General features: G+C 37.5%; 5 protein-coding genes and 2 long non-coding RNA genes across 8 annotated transcripts; 2 read left to right on the top strand and 5 right to left on the bottom strand.

Annotated features, from left to right (window-relative positions):
* Positions 1–395: 395 nt before the first annotated feature.
* On the top strand, positions 396–3753 carry LOC137709282 (uncharacterized). Its single transcript, XM_088688825.1, has 3 exons — positions 396–1132; positions 1311–1437; positions 2940–3753. The coding sequence occupies exons 1-3, from the start codon at positions 396–398 to the stop codon at positions 3663–3665; spliced, it is 1590 nt and encodes a 529-aa protein (XP_088544951.1). The 3' UTR covers positions 3666–3753.
* Positions 3754–5206: 1453 nt separating this feature from the next.
* Positions 5207–6035, bottom strand: LOC148689230 (uncharacterized). 2 transcript variants are annotated; one of them, XR_015958224.1, is made up of 3 exons: positions 5778–6035; positions 5525–5654; positions 5207–5425 (listed from the first exon to the last, which is right to left on the bottom strand). It is a non-coding gene; the product is annotated as an uncharacterized LOC148689230 (long non-coding RNA). The 2 variants fall into 2 exon arrangements; XR_015958223.1 differs by having other exon boundaries at positions 5525–6035.
* Positions 6036–6205: 170 nt separating this feature from the next.
* LOC137749236 (uncharacterized) lies at positions 6206–7909 on the bottom strand. The gene is made up of 5 exons (XR_011070194.2): positions 7229–7909; positions 6978–7121; positions 6634–6784; positions 6384–6508; positions 6206–6291 (listed from the first exon to the last, which is right to left on the bottom strand). It is a non-coding gene; the product is annotated as an uncharacterized LOC137749236 (long non-coding RNA).
* Positions 7910–8078: 169 nt separating this feature from the next.
* LOC137749415 (S-adenosyl-L-methionine-dependent methyltransferases superfamily protein) lies at positions 8079–10116 on the bottom strand. Its single transcript, XM_088688684.1, has 3 exons — positions 9199–10116; positions 8644–8888; positions 8079–8503 (listed from the first exon to the last, which is right to left on the bottom strand). The coding sequence occupies exons 1-3, from the start codon at positions 9645–9647 to the stop codon at positions 8262–8264; spliced, it is 936 nt and encodes a 311-aa protein (XP_088544810.1). The 5' UTR covers positions 9648–10116; the 3' UTR covers positions 8079–8261.
* Positions 10117–12408: 2292 nt separating this feature from the next.
* LOC137708388 (glutaredoxin) lies at positions 12409–14751 on the bottom strand. The gene is made up of 4 exons (XM_068447446.2): positions 14585–14751; positions 14386–14474; positions 12887–12985; positions 12409–12713 (listed from the first exon to the last, which is right to left on the bottom strand). Exons 1-4 carry the CDS (start codon positions 14638–14640, stop codon positions 12634–12636), a joined length of 324 nt encoding a protein of 107 aa, XP_068303547.1. The 5' UTR covers positions 14641–14751; the 3' UTR covers positions 12409–12633.
* A 3904-nt stretch (positions 14752–18655) lies between these two features.
* LOC137709283 (uncharacterized) lies at positions 18656–19444 on the top strand. Its single transcript, XM_068448371.2, has 3 exons — positions 18656–18704; positions 18783–18901; positions 18986–19444. Exons 1-3 carry the CDS (start codon positions 18671–18673, stop codon positions 19442–19444), a joined length of 612 nt encoding a protein of 203 aa, XP_068304472.2. The 5' UTR covers positions 18656–18670.
* Positions 19445–19998: 554 nt separating this feature from the next.
* LOC137708171 (Isocitrate/isopropylmalate dehydrogenase family protein) lies at positions 19999–24162 on the bottom strand. Its single transcript, XM_068447181.2, has 15 exons — positions 23538–24162; positions 23250–23293; positions 23039–23148; positions 22730–22767; positions 22448–22525; positions 22214–22267; positions 22033–22134; positions 21843–21931; positions 21651–21754; positions 21473–21541; positions 21269–21384; positions 21154–21188; positions 20949–21091; positions 20627–20749; positions 19999–20428 (listed from the first exon to the last, which is right to left on the bottom strand). The coding sequence occupies exons 1-15, from the start codon at positions 23788–23790 to the stop codon at positions 20335–20337; spliced, it is 1452 nt and encodes a 483-aa protein (XP_068303282.2). The 5' UTR covers positions 23791–24162; the 3' UTR covers positions 19999–20334.
* Positions 24163–24521: the final 359 nt, after the last annotated feature.

Raw genomic sequence — 24521 nt, 5'->3', positions numbered from 1 at the left:
GTCATAAAACAGAGCTATGGGCAATACATGTCCACCATGTGTCATAACCCGTCTTACAATTTCCCTAAAATACAAGACTAGTATAACAACCTAATAATTTTTTCCCTATGTTTTATTTTATTTAAATTTTTTCAATTTTTTGTTTCAAAAAATAAGGAAAAAAAACATGGCAAGGGAAGTTCAATGGACACAGACTGGAAGAAATATGAGCCCTTTTATGGTAGATATGGCCCTGCAACGCTAGATAGGCAGTGGGGTCCACATTTGCCTTGCTCTCCATCAAACCTCACTTATAAAAAAACCCAAGAATTTACATCAGCTAGCACACATTAAACCAGCCTTCCTTCTTGAGCTTTTGTTTCTCTCTCTAGAGCCCTGAGACTCTCTCTGCTTGCATGGAGTACTTGGAAACCAACTTGAGAGAATTAGATAATTTTCCCTTGATTTCCACCCTTCTCTATGGTTCTTCAAACCCTCTGAAATTGATGAAACCAGAAAACCCTCCTCCCACCACCATCAAAACCACTACCACCAATGGGAATCTTTATTCTCTCTCTAGATCCTCCCCTCCACCACCCAGTTCTCCTAAGGCTTTGTTTCATCACCCCAATTCCATAAATCATGGGTTTAATCGCGTTTCTCATTCCCATGAGTACAATCTCACTCCAAAGACTGATCATTTCACAACCACTGAGGCCGGTTCTTCATCCAACCCCTTCAGCAAGATTTCAACCACATGCAACACCCTTAATAACCCCTTTGAACCTTCACCTTATACCCCAAATTATCACCGCCATCATTTCGTGACATCCGATTGTGGCGAAAGCGAATTGGTGGGGATGCATGGATTTCATGGTGGTGTTAGAGGCTGTTTGGGTTATCCTCCCGACCATCAAGAGATTCCTCATGACCAGCAGATGGGGTCAGAAAGCTGTGTGCAGCTCCCACCATTGGTAATTTATGGTGAATTCGGGTCCTCATCAGCTCCAGCGATGCGTCTGCCTTCAGATGATATTCCAAGGCTCTCAGCTGATGAAAAGAAGAGCAAAAGGTTGTGCGAGGGAGGAGCCATCAAACTCTTGCACAAGAAACCTGATATAATAAAAGGCCAATGGAGTCCTGAGGAAGACAGGTATTTGGTTTTCCTGATTTTAGTCGATTATTTGGTTAATCACAGTGTTGATTTATATTTTCTTCATGTATTTTTCTGAATTTGGAGGATATTTTAAATCTTTTTTTTAAGAAGTCGAATTAGTTTTTTGATGTTCGGTAAGAATTGGTAATTAACTCAGTTAAATCTCTCTTTGCAGACACTTGGTACAATTGGTTGGCAGGTTTGGAATTAAGAAGTGGTCTCATATTGCTAACCAGCTGACGGGGAGAGTGGGAAAGCAATGTAGAGAAAGATGGCACAACCATCTGCGGCCTGACATTAGGGTTTCATCCTTTTTCCCCTTAATTCTTCACTATTTCACAACCTTCGTTAACATATAAATTACATACAAGCATATATATAGCTTCATTCACTAAAGTTTATTTATCTTTTAAATAAAAACAAAAGATTTATGCAAATACATACAATTACTCATAATTTTATTAATGTATATACACACAAAGATAAATTGCTACATATATGGCATATGCACATATTTGGTTATATTTTTATTAAAAAAAATACTGTAATTCTAATTTTTTTGACGTCTGTCGTAAAATATATAATTACTTTATTTGTCCATTTATACGTTTTGTGAAGTTTTAATGGACATTGTATTGTCCAGTATTTGTCAATGTCTGCTTGACAACGCAGAAACATGCGTTTCAACCAGCGGTTAAGGTGGATTGCAGAATTTGGATTAGATTGTAATAATTAACCATGACAAGTCATGAATTTCCAAAACAACCCATGCCAGGGTTAGCTTATGCGTACATATCGGAATTCGAATTTATTTCAATTTGAATTATTAAATTATGGGTAACGCTAGAGAGACTATCTATTTAGACCATATTTTGTAAGTTATATACGCGTTTATTGATGATTAGGTCGAGCATTTTTTAGATCATATTTATAAAATATGTGATGTTTCACCAATAAGAAAGAAGCACGTTAATCATCAATACCTGCGTGATATTGTTTACAAAATATAGTCTAAATAGGGGTCTTCGATATGGACCAAAATTAGGCTAAAATCCAACCCATTCGGAGACATAAAATTTATTCACTTTTTAATTATAAGTTTGAATTATTGTATATTATTTATCTAAATTACTCTTCAATCCTTACTCTTTTGTAAATATGTAGTGAATTTTGATTGAATAATTTATAATGAAGTTTTTCACTGAAAAACAATTTATGATGAAATTCAAATTTTTTAATTTGCTTTTTCACATATATAAATGTACCTTCTATAATTATAAAAATGTTAATTATTATCATGATAAAAAAAAATTATTAAGTTAATTTTGATTTGTAACAAATAATTGCATCGGATCAAGTAGGATTACCCTTTTTCCTTCTCTGATTTGATGTTATTGAACTAAGGTGACGATGCATGCATCTTGAGTTTTCCTAGTTAAAACCCTAGGACTATACATTAGCATATGCGTAGTACGTACTACATGCATTGTTTTCTACTTGGACATGCTAACAGAAAGTTGACAGTTACAGATCAAATCTAGTTAGCTCGTGCATAACGTTGGTTTTAATTAAACGAGTTGTTGTTTACCAGATCAATCAGCTTTTGACTTTTATATATTATCTTAGAAGCATATGTATTCAGATATGTAAATATGTGCGTGAATATATTTCTCTCTCTGCACTTCATCTTCTTCCTCTGATCTTCATTCTCTGCCTCTGTTCATCTCCGCTTGGTTAACATACTCAGATAGTTAAATATATAGTGCGTTCATGCAAGTAATTAAATCTGTGTTGAAACTTGCAGAAAGAAGTGTGGAGCGAGGAAGAGGACAAGATACTGATCGAAGCCCACAAGAAAATGGGGAACAGATGGGCAGAAATGGCAAAGATATTGCCTGGAAGAACAGAAAACACCATCAAGAATCACTGGAACGCAACAAAGAGGAAGCAAAACTCAAAGAGGAAGAGCAACAAGCAGGACTCCTCCAATAACAATTACAATGAGAGCTCTATGTTGCAGGACTACATCAGGAGCGTGGTCAGTAGCACTACTACTGGTACTCCTAGTACTGCTTCCGCCAACTCTACCGGAACTATGGAGAACAAAGCGGTGCTGTCGTCTGTGGTCTCACCGGATCATCAGTCTGGGATGCACATTAATCAGAACAACATTGTCGAGAGCCCAGACGCAACCAACTCCGTGAATTGGGATCTCACGGGTTATCGTCCAGAACCTTTTGACAGTGAGGCCTCCAACATGAACAATCACATGGTTGATGGTGTTACAACTCTTTCTGATTTCGACAAGAGTAACATGTTCAATATTTTTGAAAGCTATGGACTTGGTGGGTACCTGCAGCAGAGAATGGCAAGCAGCAGCACTTCTAGGGTTAAGGATCCGAGCTGCAGCATGGAGTATGAACTGCCATTTTTTCCATTGGAGATGAACAACTTTATGCGGGGACATGATGACCATTTCAAGAAAGAGCTGGATAGTATGGAGATGCTCCATTTCAAGAGAAATATGTGAGCTTTCGTGCAGCTGCAGGAAGTGCTTTGTCGGCAGCCTGCCCCTAGCTATTTCGTATGTTGTCATTCTGTTGTTGTTTTTGTGCGTCATCAGGGTTTCATGTTTAGAAGCGTTCAGACTTGTATTTCCTTTTAGCATTTTCATTTGGATAGTTTCTAATTGGACCACAGTGTTGATGTTGTTTCAACTTTAGTTTTGTTTTGTTTTGTTTATGCATGTGTTTGTCCAAATTTGCTATCTATTTATTTATATAGAGATGTTTTGTAAATGCCATCTATATATGTCGTCGTTATTGTTGATATTGTCTATATTGTGAAGTTATAAATATCAAAATGTGGTCGATATGGTCATCGATATTCTGTTATTATTGTGCTCACAAGTACAGTTAACTGCACCATATAACAACTGTACTTTGATGACTATATATAATATATATGAGGTTTTATATTTAGCTAGAAATTCGAAATCCACATAAAGTGCTTAGAAAGTAAGCAATATGCATAATTGGAAATTGATTAAGATTGATGCAGATTTGTGATAGCTCTTTGTTCCAAATTGGCATCACTATTGTTAGTAAAGTGTGTAGGTTAACACTTGAGATCTTGCTTATGCCATGTTGGCCGTACCCGCGTCGCTAATAGAGCAATTAAGCCATTGTGGATACCATTATGTATAACGCTTCTATTTTTTAATTGTGGATAGAGCCAATTATGCAAACTTTGGTAAAAGGATAAAAAATAAATGGGAGAGATTTATGCACTCTTTGCGTTTGTGCTAGAAGCGCATCCATTAAGGTGAGTTGAAATTATAATTAATAGAAATACAGCATTTTGATAAGCAGTCTCAACAGACCTTGAGGTGCTTATATAGCTTATTTGGTTAACAACGTTTCCTATACTAAAATAAAAATTGTTTTGGAGGTAACAAATATATCTTTGCATACAATATGATGGGCGCAAGCACACAAATATGTATGTATGTGTGTATATATATTATTGAACTATTTTTTTTTTAAGCAAACGATAGTATTTATACTAAGGGAGTAGGAGAGTGAGCTAAGTTTTACAATGGGCTTGCCATAATAATGTGGTTCAACATTGTCTTTAGCGAGAATTGAATTTAAGACCTCTCACTTACAAGTGAAAATGAATACCACTAGACCGTAGTACTAAGTGACATTGAACTAATCTTTACAAATGATGATGATTTTCTTTTTTGCTTTCATATAGGGTTTTTATGGTCACTTATGTTTTTGTTAACTCATCAGTTTGGTTCTTTATGTTTCAAACTCATTATTTCGTTCCTCATCTCCTAATTTAGTCATCAATGGGTCATTGCCATTTATCTGCCCTAAAAGATCTGTTAGTATGTTGATGTAGCGCCTATGCGAGGCCACACAGCAAATTACGTATTGCCAAATGGAGTGATAAAAAGATAAGGTTATAGTAGCCAGCAGCATTCTCACGATGAACCGTCTATTTTTTCTATACATATGAATGACTAAAAGATCTTCAAATTGAATAATTTTTGCATCTATGATCTTTAGGTAATTATAAAGAGAATGAATGGTTCGTTTATGGTGTTCAGATGGTAAATATTCGTTAATTATACTTCATAAGTAGGGAAACAAGTAAATCCCGTAGAGACACAAGCATTGTCCTTATATATTTACAATTCATGCATCACTAATTGGGCTTTGGCTTTAGTCTCTTGGCTCTTGAATACAAGAACACTCCTGCGAGATCTAGTACAAGCTGTCCCTGCAATTTAACCCAGTCATTGTTAAACAAGAAACCTAAACACTAGAATTGTGCCATATGTAATAATGTGTCATACATGTAAATATACAAGGAACTTACCGAGTGCGTTTATCAGTGAGACGGGGGTTTGGAAGAAGATGACTGAGGAGACTATCACCACCACACGCTTCATACAGTTTCCGACTGCGTGAGTCACTGGTGATACCATCTGCAGTATCATATAAGAGACCTGCATAACCACGCAAATTTGCAAAAATAACCAAGCAATTATAACCATTACTCATCACTTCTAAGCCAAAAACTGTTTGTACACATTAACTACTGAGATTTGTTACTGCAAGAAGTACGTAACTTCAATTTTCGGTTTAATTTAGAGAGAGTAGGAAACTGTGGTGTCAAGTGTGGAAGCAGAAGCCAGCCAGAAGTGATCTTACGCATAACTCTTTGATATTCAATCCTTGGTTTGCCTGGTATACATGTAATATTATCAATTATACAGCAATGTGTACAGAAAAACTAGCTACTTGAGGAAGCACTTCTAACTGCTTTTTTGGGAAGCACTTAGCAATAGTATCCACAGCAGAGTGCAGGTAAGAAGGAGTAAATTTAACGCCTTCCAATAGAATCGCCGAAGGAACCAACAGGATGAAGGAAATGATAGTGATCACTGAGAAGAGATTGATATTGTCCAAAGATTCCTAATCACAAAACAAAATTGTTAAGCCTCATGAAGAAATTCTGAAAATAAGGAAATTGCATCTGCAGGTTAATTAGTTTTACCTCTTTTTTTAATCATGAACTTCTTGTTGAGTACATTACGTGATTGGTTTGTAAAATTAGAGGCCATTGCACTACCGAAACCGATCCTGTTAGAACTTGTTCCTTTTAGCAGACTATAATCCAAGAACCTGCCCATGAATTCAACTCGTGCATAAATTTGTGTTCCCAGATGTCTTACCATTTAAAAGAGGCCTCGGTGAAGGATGCCAATACCCCTCCACCTACAATCGGTACAAGAGAAGAAACCACCCAAATACTCGGCCTTTGTGTGGACAGCAATCAGCAGTCAGGCTGATCAGAAAGCTGAAAGCCAAATTGCTTCATCAACAATGACATAGATTACCCAGCAATCATACCGCAAGTTGGCAACCGCCTTCATAATGATTGATTCACAAGTAGGAAGAAAGAAGAAGAAGAAAAGTTGTTACCTCAGCAAGCAAAAGAGCAGAGAATCCAACTGTGAACAAGGGCTCCATGGCCTTGATTGTGTGAGTGAAGGAAACTGAAACTTTCCCAAGGCTAATGTTAGTCAATAAGTTTCCGACTGTGTGCCACACCCAAAGGTAGAACTGCCGCAAGCTGCCACCCAAGTCGAAAGATTTCAAAGAGATGGAGAAATGGCATACTACTAATCACACTAGTACTATCCCAACTTGTATCTAACCACCTACTATTTTGGGTTTATACAAAAGGTCTCGGTGCTATTAGTAGTGATACTACATATTATATGTTGTATTCTACTCCGTTCGACATGGGATAAGTAAGTAGGTACCTGTGACCGAGTGAGATTTGGACTGGGGTAGAGGTTAAGAGCCCACATCAGGATAATCATCACAGTCCCTCAGCCAAACTGAAACATGGTGACCATTGCTGGAAAAGAATCTATGAACAAGCTCTGGCCTTCAAATTCTAGCTTCTTTTAGACGAAAACAAGAAGCGAAAACATGCATTTCAAAACAGGAGAAGACAATTAAAAACGTGGGGAGAACAGATGGTTAAAGACAATGAAGACAGAGAATGTACCTGTTTGCTGTAGATGTAGAAGTAAATATTCAAAAGGTACCAAATTCCGAACATTGAACCAAGCTGCAAGGTCTTAACCAACCCACTCTGTTTCGAGGCCTCATCAGCACTCTCGGGCACAGAAGCAGCCCTGACCTTCAAATTATCATATCTACGATTCGAGAAAATGAAGGAAGCATTGGAATAAGAAAAGTGTAAAGAGCTGTTTGCTATGAAAGTCTTTGAACTTTAGTCAGATTGTCAACTTGTATGAAGGACGTTGAGGGTGAAAGCTGAGAGGCATTAAGAAAAGAGTTTCGACACGGAGGTTTGAGAAACGAGGTGGAAGGAGACACAGCAAGCACAGTGCTCTGCATCTTGATCTGAAGGTTTGGAATTTGGGAGCAGGTGTTTAACGCTTTCAAGTCCCTGCATGAATACAAAACTGAAGGACAAATGGCGATCTTTACAATTTTCACTTTGCAGTTTAGGTTCCGCTCCAAGACCAATTAACAACGGAGAGGGTAGCTCAACTCTTTATAAGCACATGCAAGGCTCCCTAACTTTCCAATGTGGACCACACATCCTTGCAAGCATCAGAAATCCGAAGGGTTGACGAGTGGGATTAGTCATTTTCGGGGTTTTGGAAGCTAGCAGTGGAATGATTGGATTGCAATCCTGTGTACTAAATTAGCAAAGGCAAACATGTGACCTTCAGCACTTCAATTTTGAGGCTGATATTTTTTCCCTTCTGAAACACCCAAAAATCACAAACACTAATTTTCAAAAGATTGATAACGACGAAGATACTGAATCGTAAGTGGTCTAGAAAGGTTCATGATTGGTGTTGAGAAAGGGACTAAACACAAAATGGACATGCATTTTCTCTTTCAAATTGCTAACTTTCTGAATCATTGCAAGAATTCACATTACAGAACCAGTAAAAACGAAACCTCGTCCCAACTATTTGGGCTATTCGCGTTACATAACGTGCGAAGTTAACCACGTTCAAGAATCAGGCTTTATGTCTATAACTAGATTAAAGTTGCATACTTTACGAGAGGCATTTGAGTCTTGCAAATGTCAAATAGCCAGTGTGGCCTCTGGCGTCGCGACATGGCCTAGCCATGACCGTGGGAGAACCTGTAGTTTCCTGCACATTGCTTCCTTCATTTGATCGATGTTGCCTTTTACGTGGATGAGATCCAACAGAACCAGCTTCGTCACCTTGGAACTCATCTAATTTCCATTCTCGAACTTCATATGTGTGAAGGAGTATCTCAAACGTCCTTATATCTATCTATACACATGCAGAAGATACAGATCTTACCATGGGAAATACATTTGAGAGAGAAAACACTTGAAAGAAGCAAACTAAGTCCAAAAATCAACACATCACAAAGCACAAAAGGAGATAACTGCATCAAAAAGCCTACCCGTAAGGCTTGATCTCATAGTCTCTGACGCTCGTTGCACCTGTTCAATACACGGGGAGAAGGAGCATAGTACCCCATCTTGTTTCAACATTTTCGCAGCTGAAGGGATAGCCAGCCAAGGTTGGGGTAAGTCCAGGAAGACAGAATCTGCCCTTCCAGAAAACTCATCCGGAAATCCTTCGCCCTGAATATCTCTTACTCCTACAGTGACCAAGTTGCTTAATCCCGTCTTCTCAAAATCCTCCCTATAAAAGTAAAAATCTTGTCAGCCTTTCAGTAACGGTAGCCTACTTGAAACACAAGAAATGGCTTAATGTAAGTACAGAAACCGCTGGCTTCACGCGAAAATTACACAGCTTAATTTTCTTCAGTTTCTGTTTAAGTCGAACAAAGTTTTTGTGACGAAAAGTAATCATGAACGTATTTCACAATTCATAATTTCATATATCGAACTCAAAGTTCACATCTTCTGAAAGGCGGACCGTAAGTAAAGAAACCAATTTACACCAAAGCCATAACAAAACAACAAAAACAGCAGGGATTTCGATTTCTTACCTAGCCGAGACAGCGCGTTGTTCATGGAAATCAAACGTATAGACATGTCCTTTAGGAGCAACAGCCCTTGCAAGCGAAGTAGTCAAAGATCCACTCCCGGTCCCGGACTCGAGAACCAAACATCCCGGAACCAATTCCAAGAACATGATCACAAAGCTAATGTCTGCAATGTACAGAATCTGAGTCCTGTGGCTTAAAACCAAAGTCCAAAGCTCGGGAGTCGGAGCTAACAAGTAAACAAATCCTCCCTTGCTGCTGAAAACCTTGGAACCAAACTGCTTCCCTATCCAGTCTGAATGCTTAAACGCGCCGAACCGGTTTCCGAGCACAGAACCGGCACGCACTTCGACAGCTTTCATGGTATCATACTTCTTGTAGACAATGACCAAATCTCCATCACTAATGCAACGAGTAAAAGACAGCTTCTTTGTCGGATCAACAGGCAACATCCTTAAACCTGAATGTTTTTATGTAAATTCGCATACATAAGTATAAACAAATTTAATAAAAAAATTCAGCATTACAATAAAAAGGGCAATCCTTTATCACACGACTAAAATTTATTTGGAAACCAAGCTCCGTCGTAAATTAAAGTAGTTTAGGAAATCGTAGCTTTACAAAATATTAACAAAAGAAAGATAATAATATAAAAAGTTGCAGTAAAACTAAAATGTGCTTGCTTTTTTCAATCGAGCAGGTGATACCGAACCCCTCAAACAGTAGCCGCAGAAGAAGAAGAAGAACCAGAGTAGTAGGACTGGGTTCACTGGAAGGACAGAGGAGGAAGAGGAAGAAGAAGAAGAAGAGGATGGAAGGGAACCTGCGTTTCTGCTTCACAGGTTCAGTGAAGAGAGAAGGATGGACTCGTAAGTTGAGGATTCGAAGGGCTTTTTTGGTTAAAGAGGAAGTGAGAGACGAGAGAGACGGAACGTGTGAAAGAAGAGATGGGGTGCGGCAGTTAGGGGTTTGAATAGGAAAAAATTTGCACCATTTTTTACCGCTTTCTTATTAATTTTTATCCCTTAATCTTTCTTAATTCATTTAATTCAACGATTAAAATTTCTATTAATTAATAAAACACTTATTATCAACCAAAATTTTATAAAATTATCAGTTTAACCTTCTAATTAAAACAGAATATGAATAAGAAATATGAGGCATAAATGTAATTTCACACAACTAAATTTTTTTTTTTTTTTAAAGTCTCACCTACATGTAATCCTAACATATCTCTAATTAAAAAAAAATTTAAAAAAAAAAAAAAACTTCCAACTCCCAAATTCTCTATCACTCTCTTCCTCTCTACTTCTATTTCAAAAACAAAATAAAAAAAATTCTCACACACTTTGTGTGTGCCCATATGCTAATTTTTTTTAATAAACAAAATTATCTACATTAAAACCATCTCCAACCGACCCAGTCAAATTATCATAGGGCTAAAAATAACTCGGAATGACATGAAAACCGTCTCCAACTAGCCCTCTAGTGTCATAATGTCAAGTTTGACATTTTGTCAGCCCTCCACCTCCAAAATGTCAAGTTTGACATTTTGCCAGCCCTCCAGCTCAGTCCATTTAAATGCCAACAACTATTTGATGTCAGCATGACGCTAGTTAGCAACGGCTAGCCAACGTTAGGTTACCGTTGGAATTTGAATTTTTTTTTTGACGAATTTAAAAAATATATATATTCTAATTTTTTTTTTCCTATATATACCTACATCATTCATACAACATTGAAAGCTGAATATAAGAAGTGCCACGTAGATAAGAATCTTATCTAAAATTTGCACAACCGATTACACTCGAAATCCTATCTGAAAAATTATTAAGAATACATAAAGATAAGAAATATGAAGAGTTACTCACTTTAGCGACACGTGTCACTCGAAATCCTATCCAAAAAATTATTTAGATTACATAAAAATAAGAAATCTGGAGAGTTACTCATGTTAATGACACATGTCACTAGAAATCCTATCAAAAAATTATTGAGATTATATAAAGATAAAAAATCCGGAGGCTTATTCATTTGGCGACAAGTGGCACTCAAAATATGTTCGAAAACCTTATTTTAATATGGCAGTTTAATTTAATTAACCATATTATTTTAATTAAAATAATAAATTATGTTTGGCCTATAACCCTTTGACCTCCTTGGTTGAAGATGATTTTTTGTCAAAGGACTATGTTTGGCCTAGGGCCTCTTCGGTTGGAGATGGTATAAAATATGGCATAGCATTGTTCATTAAAATATCATTTCTGGCATGGCTATAGGGCTAAAGGGAGTCATTTGGCCCTCTTTCGGTTGGAGATGGCCTAAAGGGAAAGGGTGGGCTTAGCTTCACAATGGGTTAGCAATAATGTGGTTCAAATTCACATTTGGAGAGAATTGAACTTAAGACCTCGTATCTACAAGTGAAGAAGAATATCACTAGACTGTAGTACTAAGTGACTGACAATCAAAAATTAAGAAGAACGCAAAATGAGTGTGTTATAGCACTATCCAAAATTTAAAGGGAAATTTGGTTAAATGCGGCCAAAAAGGTTTTTTTACCCCCTTTTAAAAACTTTTATTTTTCTAAAAAATGGGACAATTGGCCAATATTACGATGTAATAATATTCCTCTTCATTTGTAATTGAGAGATTTTAGATTTGATTCTCACCAAAAGAGAATTTGAACTCACGTTATTGCTAGCGCATTGTAAGACTTTGTCCACTCCTCCACCACCTTATTGTAGATAATATCATTTGTTCAAAAAAAAAGAGGAAAACTAATAGCAAACCACGGTTATCCACCCCTTCCGTGTCCAGAGAAAGCTAGTTCGAAATTACATCCTAGTATACATGGCCACAATGAAACAGATTCACAGCTTACAAACTTTTAGATATCTACCTTTTTTTCCCTGCTACGGTATATTTTGCACTAATGGTGAGGTTAAAACATTACCTCATGTCAAAATTGTTTCCCACTTTTTTTTTAACCAATGTATTCAAGTGTTTGACTCAACTAATCATTAGAAACCCCCCGCGCCTGACCCCATAATATTTGGAAAACGAGAAACTATTAACAATTGCTAGGTGGATCGAAACCCAAACCACTTGAGAGCAAACCAAGAGCCTGACCGCTAGACCAACAACTCTTAGGTTTCCCCCCTCCTATCAATGTCAAGGACGAGATATGGTGTAACCAGCAAGACATATGATGACTTCCAGGGTATCGGAAAACTCACATCAAAACTCAACCAATTATACAGAACATTCAGGCACATTACTGAAACACATCCGAATCGAAACATAAAAATACTAACTGAGATTATACAAATACAAGTCGAATGTGCGTTGTGTTCTGAAAAGGTGGTAACAGATCAACAGATGCACATTACTGAAATTATTCTACTTTACTACTAATTATCCAACCATCATCGAACTTCTTTAAGCAGAAGTTTTGGCAACAGCTCCGGCTTGAGTCAGCAGAGGGACCAATTTTCCTTCCTTGTGCAACGCCGTTGTTTCTGCACAATGACATCAAATAATATTATTCAATAAGATAAGATAAGATAACAAAGTCATGTCAAAGACATACAATTCCAATAGCCATGGTTAAGGCGGGATTTGGCTCTGTTATTGGGGTATATCCTCGGTTGTATCTAAGAATCTATTGTGGTTAAAGGATTCGAAATCTTACTGTCACATCCACCGATGTGGTTTCCACCAATGAAAACATTGGGCACAGTCCGCTGGCCGGTCCACTCTCCCAAAGCAGATTGTATCTGAGCTCCGTCACCTTCAAAATGCAAGACCCAAAACCGGCATCAATAAAACTCGGATAAAATTTATATTTCAAAAATAACACATGCTGCATTAGATTGAGAAGGGAGATGTCCATCTCATTTCACAAAATATAACGTGAGCAATCGGTACTTAAAAGTGACATAATCCAGAGTTAGTCCCAACTTTTTTCAGTTGAACGATTTTCTAATCTAGTCTAAACTACGTGAGGGGAAATATGAACTTGGGTGCAAAGGGTGCGAAATTGTCCCATTAAACACAAAGAAAATGGAACTCGTAAAACCACCAATTTCCAGTTAACAATTTGACTTCTTCCAACAACACATACATTTGTGAGGTAGCTCAAAAACAAACTTTACATCCAATACAGACTACGCAACAGCGAGTATCAAGTTTTGACCGGCTATCATATGTAATTAGCAAACAAAAGAAAAATTCACCCCGTAATGGAATACCCAAAGATACAAAGGGACATGTTTGTAATTCTTCAAATGACAAATCCAAAACAACCAAACAAGGAGGACTGTTATATGTATGTATGTAAACCAATTATATGATATGCATACATGGCCGACACTGAGGGTAGCCGGGGTAGGTGGCTCCCAATGTATAAGACCTTCTTCAACCTTGGGCTAAAACTTAAATTTCCACTTCTATCCCCCCCCCCCAAAAAAAAAAAAAAAGAAACCCAACCCAATGCTAAAATGTGGCATAAAACCTAAAACTCAAATAGAAGCCAAATTTAGCCCAAGATTTAGTGTAGGATTAGTAGGGTTGCCCACTATATATATATATATATATATATAATTTTATTTTATATTTATAAATACATTGAATCTAACTGTTAAGATCTAATTTGATGAAATTCAACAGTAAAAAAAAAACAAAAAAAAATTTAACAATCCAAATTTAAATTTAACAGCCGAAGTAATTAAAAAAAAATCTTCCATTTGTTTCATATTTTTTCATAGTGTTTAACGAGTTTCATGGTGTCGGTTAGTGATTTTTCAGTATTTGTCAGAATCTAAATATTTTTTTATTAAAATATTCATAAAATTAAATTATGATAGTCTCTATAATTTTTATTTTAAAAAAGTTACTTTAAGAAAAAAATTAGTTTAAATTCATTCTTTAATAATATGAGGTTAAAATTTCAGACTATAAGGGTTAGAGCAGAAAAATTATTTCTCGGTTAAAACTTAAATTTTTTGTGCTAAAAATTTAAGGTTTAGACCAATGGTTGGAGACGGTTTAAAGGGTCAGCCCCTTTGCCAAGGGCCCCAAACTTTCAGAGCCGGTCCTGTATGCATACATACATAGATATGAATATACACATACGGATACGAACAATATGTTATTACAGCTAAAAATAGTTAGAGAGAAAGAGAAACTGACTTTCTTTGTCCAACTCAATGGCCTTGTAGCTGGCTCCCAATTGAGTCAAGAGCTGCTTCACGTTCACGCAGAACGGGCAATACGTCTTGCTGCAATTACAGATCCATATATATATATATATATAACAATTAGCATTTCTTAAATGCGAGATTTACTAACCAATAATCGTGATTAAATTACAAAGAGAAAAATTAAGAACCTGAAGACGACGACCGAATCGGAGGACACGAGCTCCTGCGCCTTTGTCAATGCCATAACGCTAGCTCAAAATCCCAATTCGCAAACCCTAAATTCTGACTTCCTAACAATCTTCTTCTCTCAACTCTCTCTCTGAAAAATGCAGATAGCGTATGTAAATATGCATGTGTTGTGGGTGGCGCCACGTCGTACTTCGATTTTTCTTTTGGTTCTCGTTGGACACGTAATGGCCTTTTGTTGTATTTTTTTATTCGAACCACAAGATTAGTAACGGTTGACGTTCATTGCTGTCGTCAAGTGTTACCTAATACCACCCTGCCGACGTCATAGCGGCCGTCAATGACTGTTTGCCAAACCATCATGCTTAGGAGGGCAAATTTTTTTATTTTTTTTTAATAAACGAGATTATCTACCTTACGAGAATAGAGGTAATTTAAGTCTTACAATGAGATGCAATAATGTGATTCAAATTCATCTTTTGAAAGAATCGAACTTAAGACCTTTCACTTACAAGTGAAGAAGAATACCACTAGACCGTAATACTAAATGACATAAGTGCAACTTGAATAGGAATCTTCAATTCCGACCAATTCAGAGTTGAAATATTCTATCCAGTTCAAATTAGAAACGAAATTCCAACATTTGAAAAAGTCCGAAAAAATATGGATAGAACTTGAAATGTATTTAATATTTTGAATCCGATCTGAAATTCTGAAACCTGCATAACTCTATTACGTACAAAATATGTACTCAAATGTGTAACTATTTTTATAATTACATATAAAAATGAGAACTTGAGACTAAATTTTATATTATGTACAGAGAGTCATGAAGATGACATATTCTTTTATATTGGTATTGATAAAGTCATACAACTCCCAGAATTTTAAAATCCTGAAATAATCTAATCTGAAAATACCGAATTCGCCATGAGCTGAAAACCCAAATTCCGATTCCAAATTGGATTGGAATTGGAATTGGAAACATGTATTTCCAATTGGATCCGACCAAAAATCAAGTCTATGCTCACGGGCGTTGATAAAAGAATAAGGATCCTCTTTGTGAGGATCCCAAAAATCCTTCAATCACGTCCGTTCATCATACATCATGCGGTCATAAATTATTGTAAAAAATCCAAATTAAAGCGTGAAGTGAAGTGTGCACGGTTCGTGTATCTCAGCTAGCAAAAGCAAAATCTACCTTGTGTAAGCTGGTATGGTATTAGTTGGAACCGGATCCCCTCCAGATCCAATAAAACTAAGCCTGCTGAGCAGACCATCCGGGCCATTGACAATTGATCCAATGACTACAAACAGGGAGCCATCTAAAAGTTATAATAATTGTGGCCATTTGATCAAATTTCAAAGGTCCGAATCGCCTACTCAGCATACTTAGTATCAATGTTTTAAAGAACTCGCCTCGGGGCGCACCTAGGGTACCCTTGAGGCTGGGCGGAGAGGCAAACGCCTCAGTTTTGCTGGAGTAGGAGAAATGCTTCGCCGGAGACGTCGAGGCGGCGGAGGCACGCCTCAAGGTGTCTGGACGCCTTGTCAGACCCTTTTTTTTTTTTTTTTTTTTTAAACCATCCAAACCCAAAACGACGTCGTTTGGGTAAGGATTTTCAGTCTTTATACCATACCTTCGAATTCAATCCCTTTTTTCTGCCTCTACCTTTTGCCTTTTGCCTTCTTACTTCTTCTTCTCCTGCACGCCAGAAGCCCAGAAGCTCAGAACACCAGTCCAGTCGCCACGCAGCCATGCCGCCATCACCCCGCCGTCGTCACCCTAGCACCGTCAGCCCAGCCCCAGCGCCGTCAGTAAGATCCCAAAGGTTAGGGTTTCTGAAATTAGGGATTTAGTTTTCTAGGGAAGGTTTTGCTATAATATAGGGGTTAATAGTTAGACATAAAAGTTATTAATCTGCCTCTGCGTGCTGCCTAACTAAGATTGACTAAAAATTTGCATGTAGTGAAAATTTTTTCTGGGGAAGGTTTTTCAAAAGCTTTCTGTGGGGGTATATAAATGCGAACATCAGTTGAGAAAGAGAGAGAATTAGAGAACCAATGAAAGATGCACAACCGACCCACTAAGAAAGCCACTAGAAGAACCATATACAAATACAATATAGAACTTCTCAGCAATTTAATGCTGCACTGTGTGCCATAAATTGGCACTTAGATACATCAACAATTTAATGCTACACTGTGTGCCATAAATTGGCACTTAGATACAATTAGCTGAACCCAAACATTTCTAAATGCAAAATGCTAGGCCTAATTAGTTGGGACTACAAGGGTATATAAATTAATTAATAAATTGTTGGAAATTGTTGGTATTTAAATTAATTAATAAATTGTTGGTTCATTAACTGTATGCATGCATCTAATGTTTATTGTTTAGGGCATTGAAGAATATGGCTTCTTCTTCTAAGAAAGATTTTGCTTGGCAATGGACAAAAGATTTGGATCCTGTCACCAAGCACTTCTATTGTGTTTTTTGTAACCACAAATGCACGGTTTCAATTTCTAGATTCAAACATCACTTGGGTGGTGTAAGTTCGGGAGGAATGATAAGTTGTAAAAAAGTCCCACCCAATGTGAAGGAAGAATGCTTTGCTAGTGTTATGGGAACTAAAGAAAAGAGGAAATCTAGTCATGAGTTGTGTCATGGTGGTGGAGAAGAAAGTGAAAGTGTCGATATGGGCATAACAAGGACACCATATGTAAGTAGTGGGAGTGGGAGTGCGAGTGCCACACATTCACAACAAACCGGTACTTTTCTACCACCTAGGTCAAGGGGACCACTTGATATGTATGTTACATCGGAAGCTCGTCAAACTACGTTGAATACACCTTTCAAAAAAGAGGAAAGAAGACAAGCATCCTGAGCACTTGCCCGATGGTTCTACACTAGTGCCATTCCATTCAATGCGGCAAACAATGAATATTATGTTAATGCAATGAAATTGGTATCCAATTTTGGTCCTGGCTTTGATGCTCCTACAAGCCATGAATATAGAACTTGGACGCTCAATGAAGAAGTTGATGATTTACAAAGTATGATGAAAGAACATCAAAATGCTTGGAAGAGATATGGATGCACTATTATGTCGGATGGCAAAAGTAGGTGTTTAATCAACTTTCTTGTCAATAGCCCGCAAGGTACTTGGTTCTTGAAATCGGTTGATGCATCGGCCTCTATTAAGAATGGAGATTTGTTGTATGGCTATTTGGATGACGTTATTCAAGAAATTGGGGAAGAGAATATGGTTCAAGTTATATCCGACAATGCTTCGAACTACAAGAATGCCGGGGCAAAACTTATGGAGAGGAAAGAGAAGGTGTGGTGGACTCCATGTGCGGTTCATTGCATTGATTTGATGCTAGAAGATATTTCTAAGATGGCATGGTTTGATAACACACTCAAACGTGCTAGGTGTATTTCAAAGTATTTATATAGGCATCAATGGGTACTAGCTTTGATGAGAAAGTACACTAGCAATTCAGAAATTATTCGTCCAGCGGTCACTAGGTTTGCCACTTCTTTCCTTACACTACAAAGCTTACAAAAGCAAAAGGAAAATCTTGTTGCTTTGTTTACCTCTCAAGAATGGTCGGAAAGTACCTATGTAAAATCCCGTGAAGCAAAGTTGGCTAAGCATCATGTGTTATATGATCGTGAGTTTTGGGGTCGAGTTTCCTTTTGCATTAAGGGTGTTTTTCCTCTTGTTTGTGTTTTGAGAGAGGTTGATTCGGAGGAGAGACCCCCCATGGGTTTTATATAAGAGTTGATGGATGCCGCAAAAGAGAAAATTGCAAGCAATCTTAACAAAGTGGAGAAAAAATATATGCCTATTTGGAGAAAGATAGATCGTAGATAGAACGATCAACTTCATTAACCACAACATGCGGCGGGCTATTACTTAAACCCACAATTTCGATATAAGGATAATTTCTTAGATACTGATGAAGTGAGAAATGGGTTATTTGCTTGCATGGATAGGATGCTTGGGAAAGGGAAAGAACGTGAAGATGCCGATGTTCAATTGGATTTATTTACTAATAGGTGTGGTTCATTTGCGGATTCTATGGCTATGCAAACTAGGAAAAAGCAAATTCCAAGTAAGATTTAATTAGTGAATTGTTACTATCTTTTTATCATTAACCCTTAAATTACTTACCTTACTATTGTTTTTTTAGCAGCTTGGTGGGAGCGCTTTGGGTATAAAACACCCGAGTTAACGAAGTTTGCTATCCGAGTTCTAAGCCTTACTTGTGGTGCATCGGGATGTGAGAGGAATTGGAGCACATTTTCAATGGTAAGTAAATATATTATTAGTATCTTAAGTGTCATTTTTGCTTAAGATGATTAGACTTGAATAATAGAATTGATTTATTTGTAGATTCATACAAAAAGAAGGAATAGGCTTGAACACAAAAGGCTTAATGCTTTAGCCTATGTCAAGTACAATTTGGCTTTAAAACAAAGAAGTAAGAAAAGGATGGAGAAGTATGATCCTATTGTTGTGGAAGAAATTGCCTCCGATGATGAATGGATAACGGAGATAGAAGATCCCGTTCTTCCCGAAGATCCTACATGGCTTGAGGATGAGTTATTGTATAATGTTAAGGCCGTAAGGAATGTGCCACCCCCGGTTTATGAAGGTGGCTCATACATTCGAGAGCCTAGAGAGTCTTCTCCTCCTCCTCCTCCTCGTGAGCCTACTCCTCCTCCTCCTCCCGCGAACCTACTCAACCTCGGGGTCCTATTACATACAAAAGAAAACAGGGTAATGAAGAATCCTCAAGTAGAACTAGAAGAAATGTGGAATATGATTCAGAAGATTCTTTTAATGAAATGATGACATACCCAACAAGTTCATCTAGAGTTGGCAATGAAGAGGATGATGTTGCCTTTTATTTAGATGAAGAGGATTTAGATGAATGATTGATATCTTTGTTTGTATTTTGATTTATATGAAGATGATTTGGATGAATGATTGTTTTCTTTGTTTGTATTACCCTTTGAATGATGAATTTGGATGATATTACCTTTGAATGATGAATTTAAATGATATTATCTTTTGAATGACTATGGATTTGAATGAAAAATTGAGAATGTATGTTTATTTTACATAGTATTATTTTTTATACAATAATATGTATAATATATAAAACATATATATAAAAAAATTAAATCCTGTAAGGCTTCGCCTCACGCCTCACGCCTAGGCCAGGCTTCGCCTCGGACACCTCGCCCACGCCTCACGCTTTTAATACATTGCTTAGTATATATGGATCCGGAGGGGATCTGGTTCCGTATTAGTTCGCTAGCAAAAGCAAAATCTCTTTTTGTCACGGGAAATAGTGGTCACACAAAATTAATCATCGTTGGGCAATGAAAATGCACACACCATTGTAATCGTTCTTGTTAATTGATGAAATATTGCTATCGTTTCTTGCCAAAAAAAATAAAAAATAAAAAGGAGTCAACTAGATGCATCACGTGTACAAAAAATAACTTGTCTGAAACAAACAAAAAAAAAACTGCAAAAAAAGATGATAATATTCAGTTTAGTTGAAATATATGTTCTGCTCACTAAGACACTAACCCAATGATTAAGGGAAGGAAAAATTCCTTGTCGAACAGGTTCTCTTATTTCCATGTACCGGGTCACAACGACAAAACTGCACCTATTCTCGCCAAAGAACTTTTCCGACATGGTCATCTTGTAGATTAGCATCGATCTAGTTAAACTGCTACAGGTTCCAGAAGCTTTTTCTCAACATTCTTTGCGACAGCGTCAATGAATTCTTCGGTGTTCAAGTAATACTCCCTCGATACCCTGCAGGTAACACAAGCATCTTAGTTTAGTCCCCCAAGAACAATCCCATCTGGCTAATTCCGTCACCACCATCAGATGAACTGATACAGTCCCAAAAAGAAAACTAAGGAAGAACAGTGGTATTTCATTTTCCCTTTTTATTGCACAATCCAACTGAATGTAAGTAACCTTGTTAAACAGAGCCAAGAATCAACTTACTTGGGGCCATGGATCAAAAGGGCGAGATCCTTGGTCATCTTTCCACCCTCCACGGTCTCAATGCACGCAGCCTCCAACTTGCGAACAAAATCCAGCAACCTATCATTTTTATCTAATTTTGCCCTGGAAACAGTAAATATAGTCGGGTTATCTGGCGCTAAGAAAAAATGCAGGCCAAAATGATTTATCTGAAAGTTAAATAACGAAATGTCATTCTTCCAGAAGGCAGATTGCCACTGTAAAGCACATTGTCACACTTCATTATTCCGAAAAGTAACCATAGTACACTAAGATGCAGTGAACTTTGGCTTGCAAAGAGTACCTGTGTTCTAGGCCTCGTGTCCATGCAAATATTGAAGCAATACTATTTGTACTTGTTTCTTGTCCTTTCTGATGTAACCGAAAATGACGAGTTACTGTCCCATGAGCTGCTTCAGCTTCTATTGTCTTGCCATCTGAGGACAACTGCACAAACTGTGGTTAGTTTTTGTAGCATACAAATGAGGAAAGTTAATGGTGATACGTACCAACACAGAAGTCATTAGGCCCAAAGAGCCAAATCCTGCAAAAACCAAAACAAACTATTTAACTTCAGAATAAAGAGAGAGAGAGAGAGAGAGAGAGAGAGAAATTCAACCGCACCTTGAGCAAGCAAATCACTCATAACATCTCCATCATAATTTTTGCAAGCCCAAACATATCCACCCTCACTTTTGAGTGCATAAGCCACCATGTCATCTATTAGCCGGTGTTCATACCTAAATGCCAATACAATCATCAATAAACAATTTCAAAATATGCCACACAACATTGGATGAATCAGCATTTACGATAAACAATACAAACCATATAGAATTTTCTTCAAACTTCTGCTTCCATTTCTCAACATAAACCTCCTCAAATATGTCCTTAAACCTGTGGCAGTCCGAGAACTCAACATTTTGTATAATTTCTACAAAATAATAAATTAATATAGAATTGATAGTTGGACGTTGACAGATTCTTCCAACAAATGTAAATTTACCTGCCATCGTATTTTTTAAGAATAGTGTTTTTGGTGCTCAAGTATAGCGGCCACTTCTTGGAAAGAGCCAACGACATTGACGAGTCAGCAAAAGCTCGAATAGACTACCAAATAAAACAAGGTTTTGTTAGCAAAGTTTATCAGCCTAAATGCACAAAAAAGGTATGTTATGCCCAACGTGGTAACACGAACCTCATCAACATTATACATAGAAAGGGCCACACCAGGCCCTTTGAAATTATAAACATCAAGTTCCACGGGGGCATCTCCTCCTTCTGGGACTGAGCATTAGAAACAGATAGATGTCAAGCAAAAACCATATCCAATGGAAAATTACTTCACCAGAACAATCATATGAGCTAGAATGTTGAAATCAACTTACCGAAAACCATTTTAAGTTTTCCTGGTCCTTTAATAACCGTATCAGTGGCTCGATACTGATCGCCAAAGGCATGCCTACCAATACATATGGGTTTCTTCCAACCTGTAAATCAGACATGTATTCAGCACTTCCCACAACATTTTACTCACAGTCAAGTTTAGAAATGAGTTCAAGCCATTACCAGGAACTATTCTAGGGATGTTTTTACATAGGATAGGTTCACGGAAAACAGTACCTACAAATAAAGCATTGCATTTCAATTAGAAACTGTTCAAACAGTAAGGTAACCTTTCAGATGCTAACTCAAATATTTGCAAGTTGTAACTCATTAACAAAATGAATGAATAAAGAACTATGAGCATTATAAATTCCGTTTCATTTTCAAACGAGAGAACCTTATTTATTCGATACAAACCGTCTAGAATGTTTCTAATTGTGCCATTGGGACTCCTCCACATTGATTTCAGCCCAAATTCCTTCACTCTGGTCTCATCTGCAAGGTATATGATAAATTGAAATCAGATGAAATACAACTATTCTTTCCATAAGATAACAGTTAAATGTCCAGGCAGAGCAGCTAGATCATCTGATCGCTAAGGAAAGTATCCGAGTAGCCAGAATGTCTGTTATAAAGGGTTCAAGGTCCTCGTGATTGTACATACAAAACCAGCATTGTATAAAAGTAAAAACAACTAACCAGGAGTAATTGTAGCGCATTTCACAGCAACGTTATACCTGCAAGGCATTAAATGTTAAAATTAAACAAATAGAAGAAGCAAATACCAACGATTCAAGGTTTGTTTGGAAGTGCTTTTAAAATAACTGATGCTTCTTGCAGGAAGAACTTCAAGTGTTTTTCTAGGATTCCCTTGCATTTTTACTAAGGATTGGTTCCAAAAATATGTTTACCAAAAAGCACTTTTAGTCGTTTAATAGCACTTCCAAACGAGTCCTCAAGTGTAAGAAACAAAAATGCACCAAATAAATTCTGAATTAAACTACTAACTTAAGAGCGGCTTCAGCACTCTCTACTGTAACTCTGTCATCGGTAGCATCACGGTTCAAAATCCCTAAATCGTAATACTTTATATCCAAATCCAGATAGGGAAAAATAAGCTGCAGAGCACACGACCGAAAAAACTGGGATTAAATCAAATCAAATTCGACATAAAATAGCATCAGTAAACTGAAATTTACACCGAAATGAATCTTCACACTTTGTCTTTAATCGTTTTCCATATGATCCTCGTCATTTCATCACCTGATTGACAAAATAATACCATAATTAATACAGTACACAATCACAACATCAATAATTAAGCTCAAGAATTCGCTTCATCCTACTCCTACAAGTTATGATCCGTTTGGTTGCTGCTAAAATTCATGAAAATATGAAAGAACAATACGGATTTTTACACAAGTTTCCATCATCTTATGATTTTAACTCTGTTCATTTTCTCAGTGCTTTCTCACTAACCAAACAGAGCATCGGTTAGGAAACTGACCGTCCATTTCGACAATCGGATTCTGCACCCGAACTTTATCGAAGCCGGCGGAAGAAGCGAAGCACCGCAGCGAAGTGCGGCTGAAGCGGGCGGCGAAGGAGACGCGGTTCCCGACAGGCACTCCATTGAAGAGCCTCGGGGACGAAGAAGAGGACAATCTGGGGTCTCTCATGGCCGCGGACGACGTAGCCGACGATGACGACATCATTGCAGTGCCCGACATGGCGCTCAGTCGCGGCATCGCTCTTAGCATTCAGTTTTTGTGGGGCGGGCGTAGCGAGTTTATTTTAGTTCGCGTGACGAGCTGCGACCGCGACGAAGATTGTTCGATGTGGTTCTGGAATTTTGATCTTTGGGCTGCGTTTGTGTGAAATGAGCTCACAGCTTTCAGCGCTCAACTTTTTTGTTACCGTTTTCGGTCCACGGGCCGGGGGTTTGAGTGTTTTGAGTACTCTCATCGGACGGATGGTATATTGGACGCGTTGGATCAATTAGAACGGCAGGATCATCAAGTTAGCCTGGGAGAAGTGATTGCCCAACTTTAAAGCACAAAGCTGTGAACTCATTTCATACAAACCTTTAGAGTGCTCCAATGTCTTCGTACTTTCGGTTATCTTATGTTTTTGACATATATATTATAGGATGATGTTATTTATACATCTATTTTTATTTCTCACATATTCTTCTTAATTTTTTATTGTCAGATCGAATGAACATAGTTGATGGAAAATAGGTGAATATTCATGTACTAGCCCTTATTTGTCTTGAGGGACGAAGGAGGCTAGGTTAGCCGAAATATGGTTAAAGGTTGAAGGACTCGGGGACCATGGTCTTTTAGGATAAGAATAAATTAACAAGAGTGTGTGGAAGGTAAAAGAAGGTGTGTGAATAACATTATTCTATCTTATAACGTTCGGACAAGGATTGCCGTTAAATCGTGAGGTGACAAAAAATCCATAAAAGTGAGAATGTTCAAATGTCAAA

This window comes from Pyrus communis, chromosome 17 (genome assembly GCF_041283825.1).
Source record: "Pyrus communis isolate YQ-2024b chromosome 17, ASM4128382v1, whole genome shotgun sequence".
Lineage (NCBI taxonomy): Eukaryota > Viridiplantae > Streptophyta > Magnoliopsida > Rosales > Rosaceae > Pyrus > Pyrus communis.
Note: the sequence above shows the minus strand (reverse complement) of the source record. Positions and strands in the feature narration are given on the sequence as shown.

Coding starts and splice junctions, on each gene's coding strand:
- LOC137709283 (XM_068448371.2), top strand. CDS start 18,671: ATGGCTATGCAAACTAGGAAAAAGCAAATTCCAA. Junction 18,705..18,782: donor TAGGAAAAAGCAAATTCCAA/GTAAGATTTAAT, acceptor TTGTTTTTTTAG/CAGCTTGGTGGGAGCGCTTT. Junction 18,902..18,985: donor ATTGGAGCACATTTTCAATG/GTAAGTAAATAT, acceptor ATTTATTTGTAG/ATTCATACAAAAAGAAGGAA.
- LOC137708388 (XM_068447446.2), bottom strand. CDS start 14,640: ATGGCATTGACAAAGGCGCAGGAGCTCGTGTCCTCCGATTCGGTCGTC. Junction 12,986..14,385: donor CATTGAGTTGGACAAAGAAA/GTCAGTTTCTCT, acceptor TGCATTTTGAAG/GTGACGGAGCTCAGATACAA. Junction 12,714..12,886: donor CCACATCGGTGGATGTGACA/GTAAGATTTCGA, acceptor GTCATTGTGCAG/AAACAACGGCGTTGCACAAG.
- LOC137749415 (XM_088688684.1), bottom strand. CDS start 9,647: ATGTTGCCTGTTGATCCGACAAAGAAGCTGTCTTTTACTCGTTGCATT. Junction 8,889..9,198: donor CAACGCGCTGTCTCGGCTAG/GTAAGAAATCGA, acceptor TTACTTTTATAG/GGAGGATTTTGAGAAGACGG. Junction 8,504..8,643: donor TATGAGATCAAGCCTTACGG/GTAGGCTTTTTG, acceptor GTGTATAGATAG/ATATAAGGACGTTTGAGATA.
- LOC137709282 (XM_088688825.1), top strand. CDS start 396: ATGGAGTACTTGGAAACCAACTTGAGAGAATTAGATAATTTTCCCTTG. Junction 1,133..1,310: donor TGGAGTCCTGAGGAAGACAG/GTATTTGGTTTT, acceptor CTCTCTTTGCAG/ACACTTGGTACAATTGGTTG. Junction 1,438..2,939: donor ATCTGCGGCCTGACATTAGG/GTTTCATCCTTT, acceptor TGAAACTTGCAG/AAAGAAGTGTGGAGCGAGGA.
- LOC137708171 (XM_068447181.2), bottom strand. CDS start 23,790: ATGCTAAGAGCGATGCCGCGACTGAGCGCCATGTCGGGCACTGCAATG. Junction 22,135..22,213: donor CATCCCTAGAATAGTTCCTG/GTAATGGCTTGA, acceptor TCTGATTTACAG/GTTGGAAGAAACCCATATGT. Junction 20,429..20,626: donor CTTTTGATCCATGGCCCCAA/GTAAGTTGATTC, acceptor TGTTACCTGCAG/GGTATCGAGGGAGTATTACT.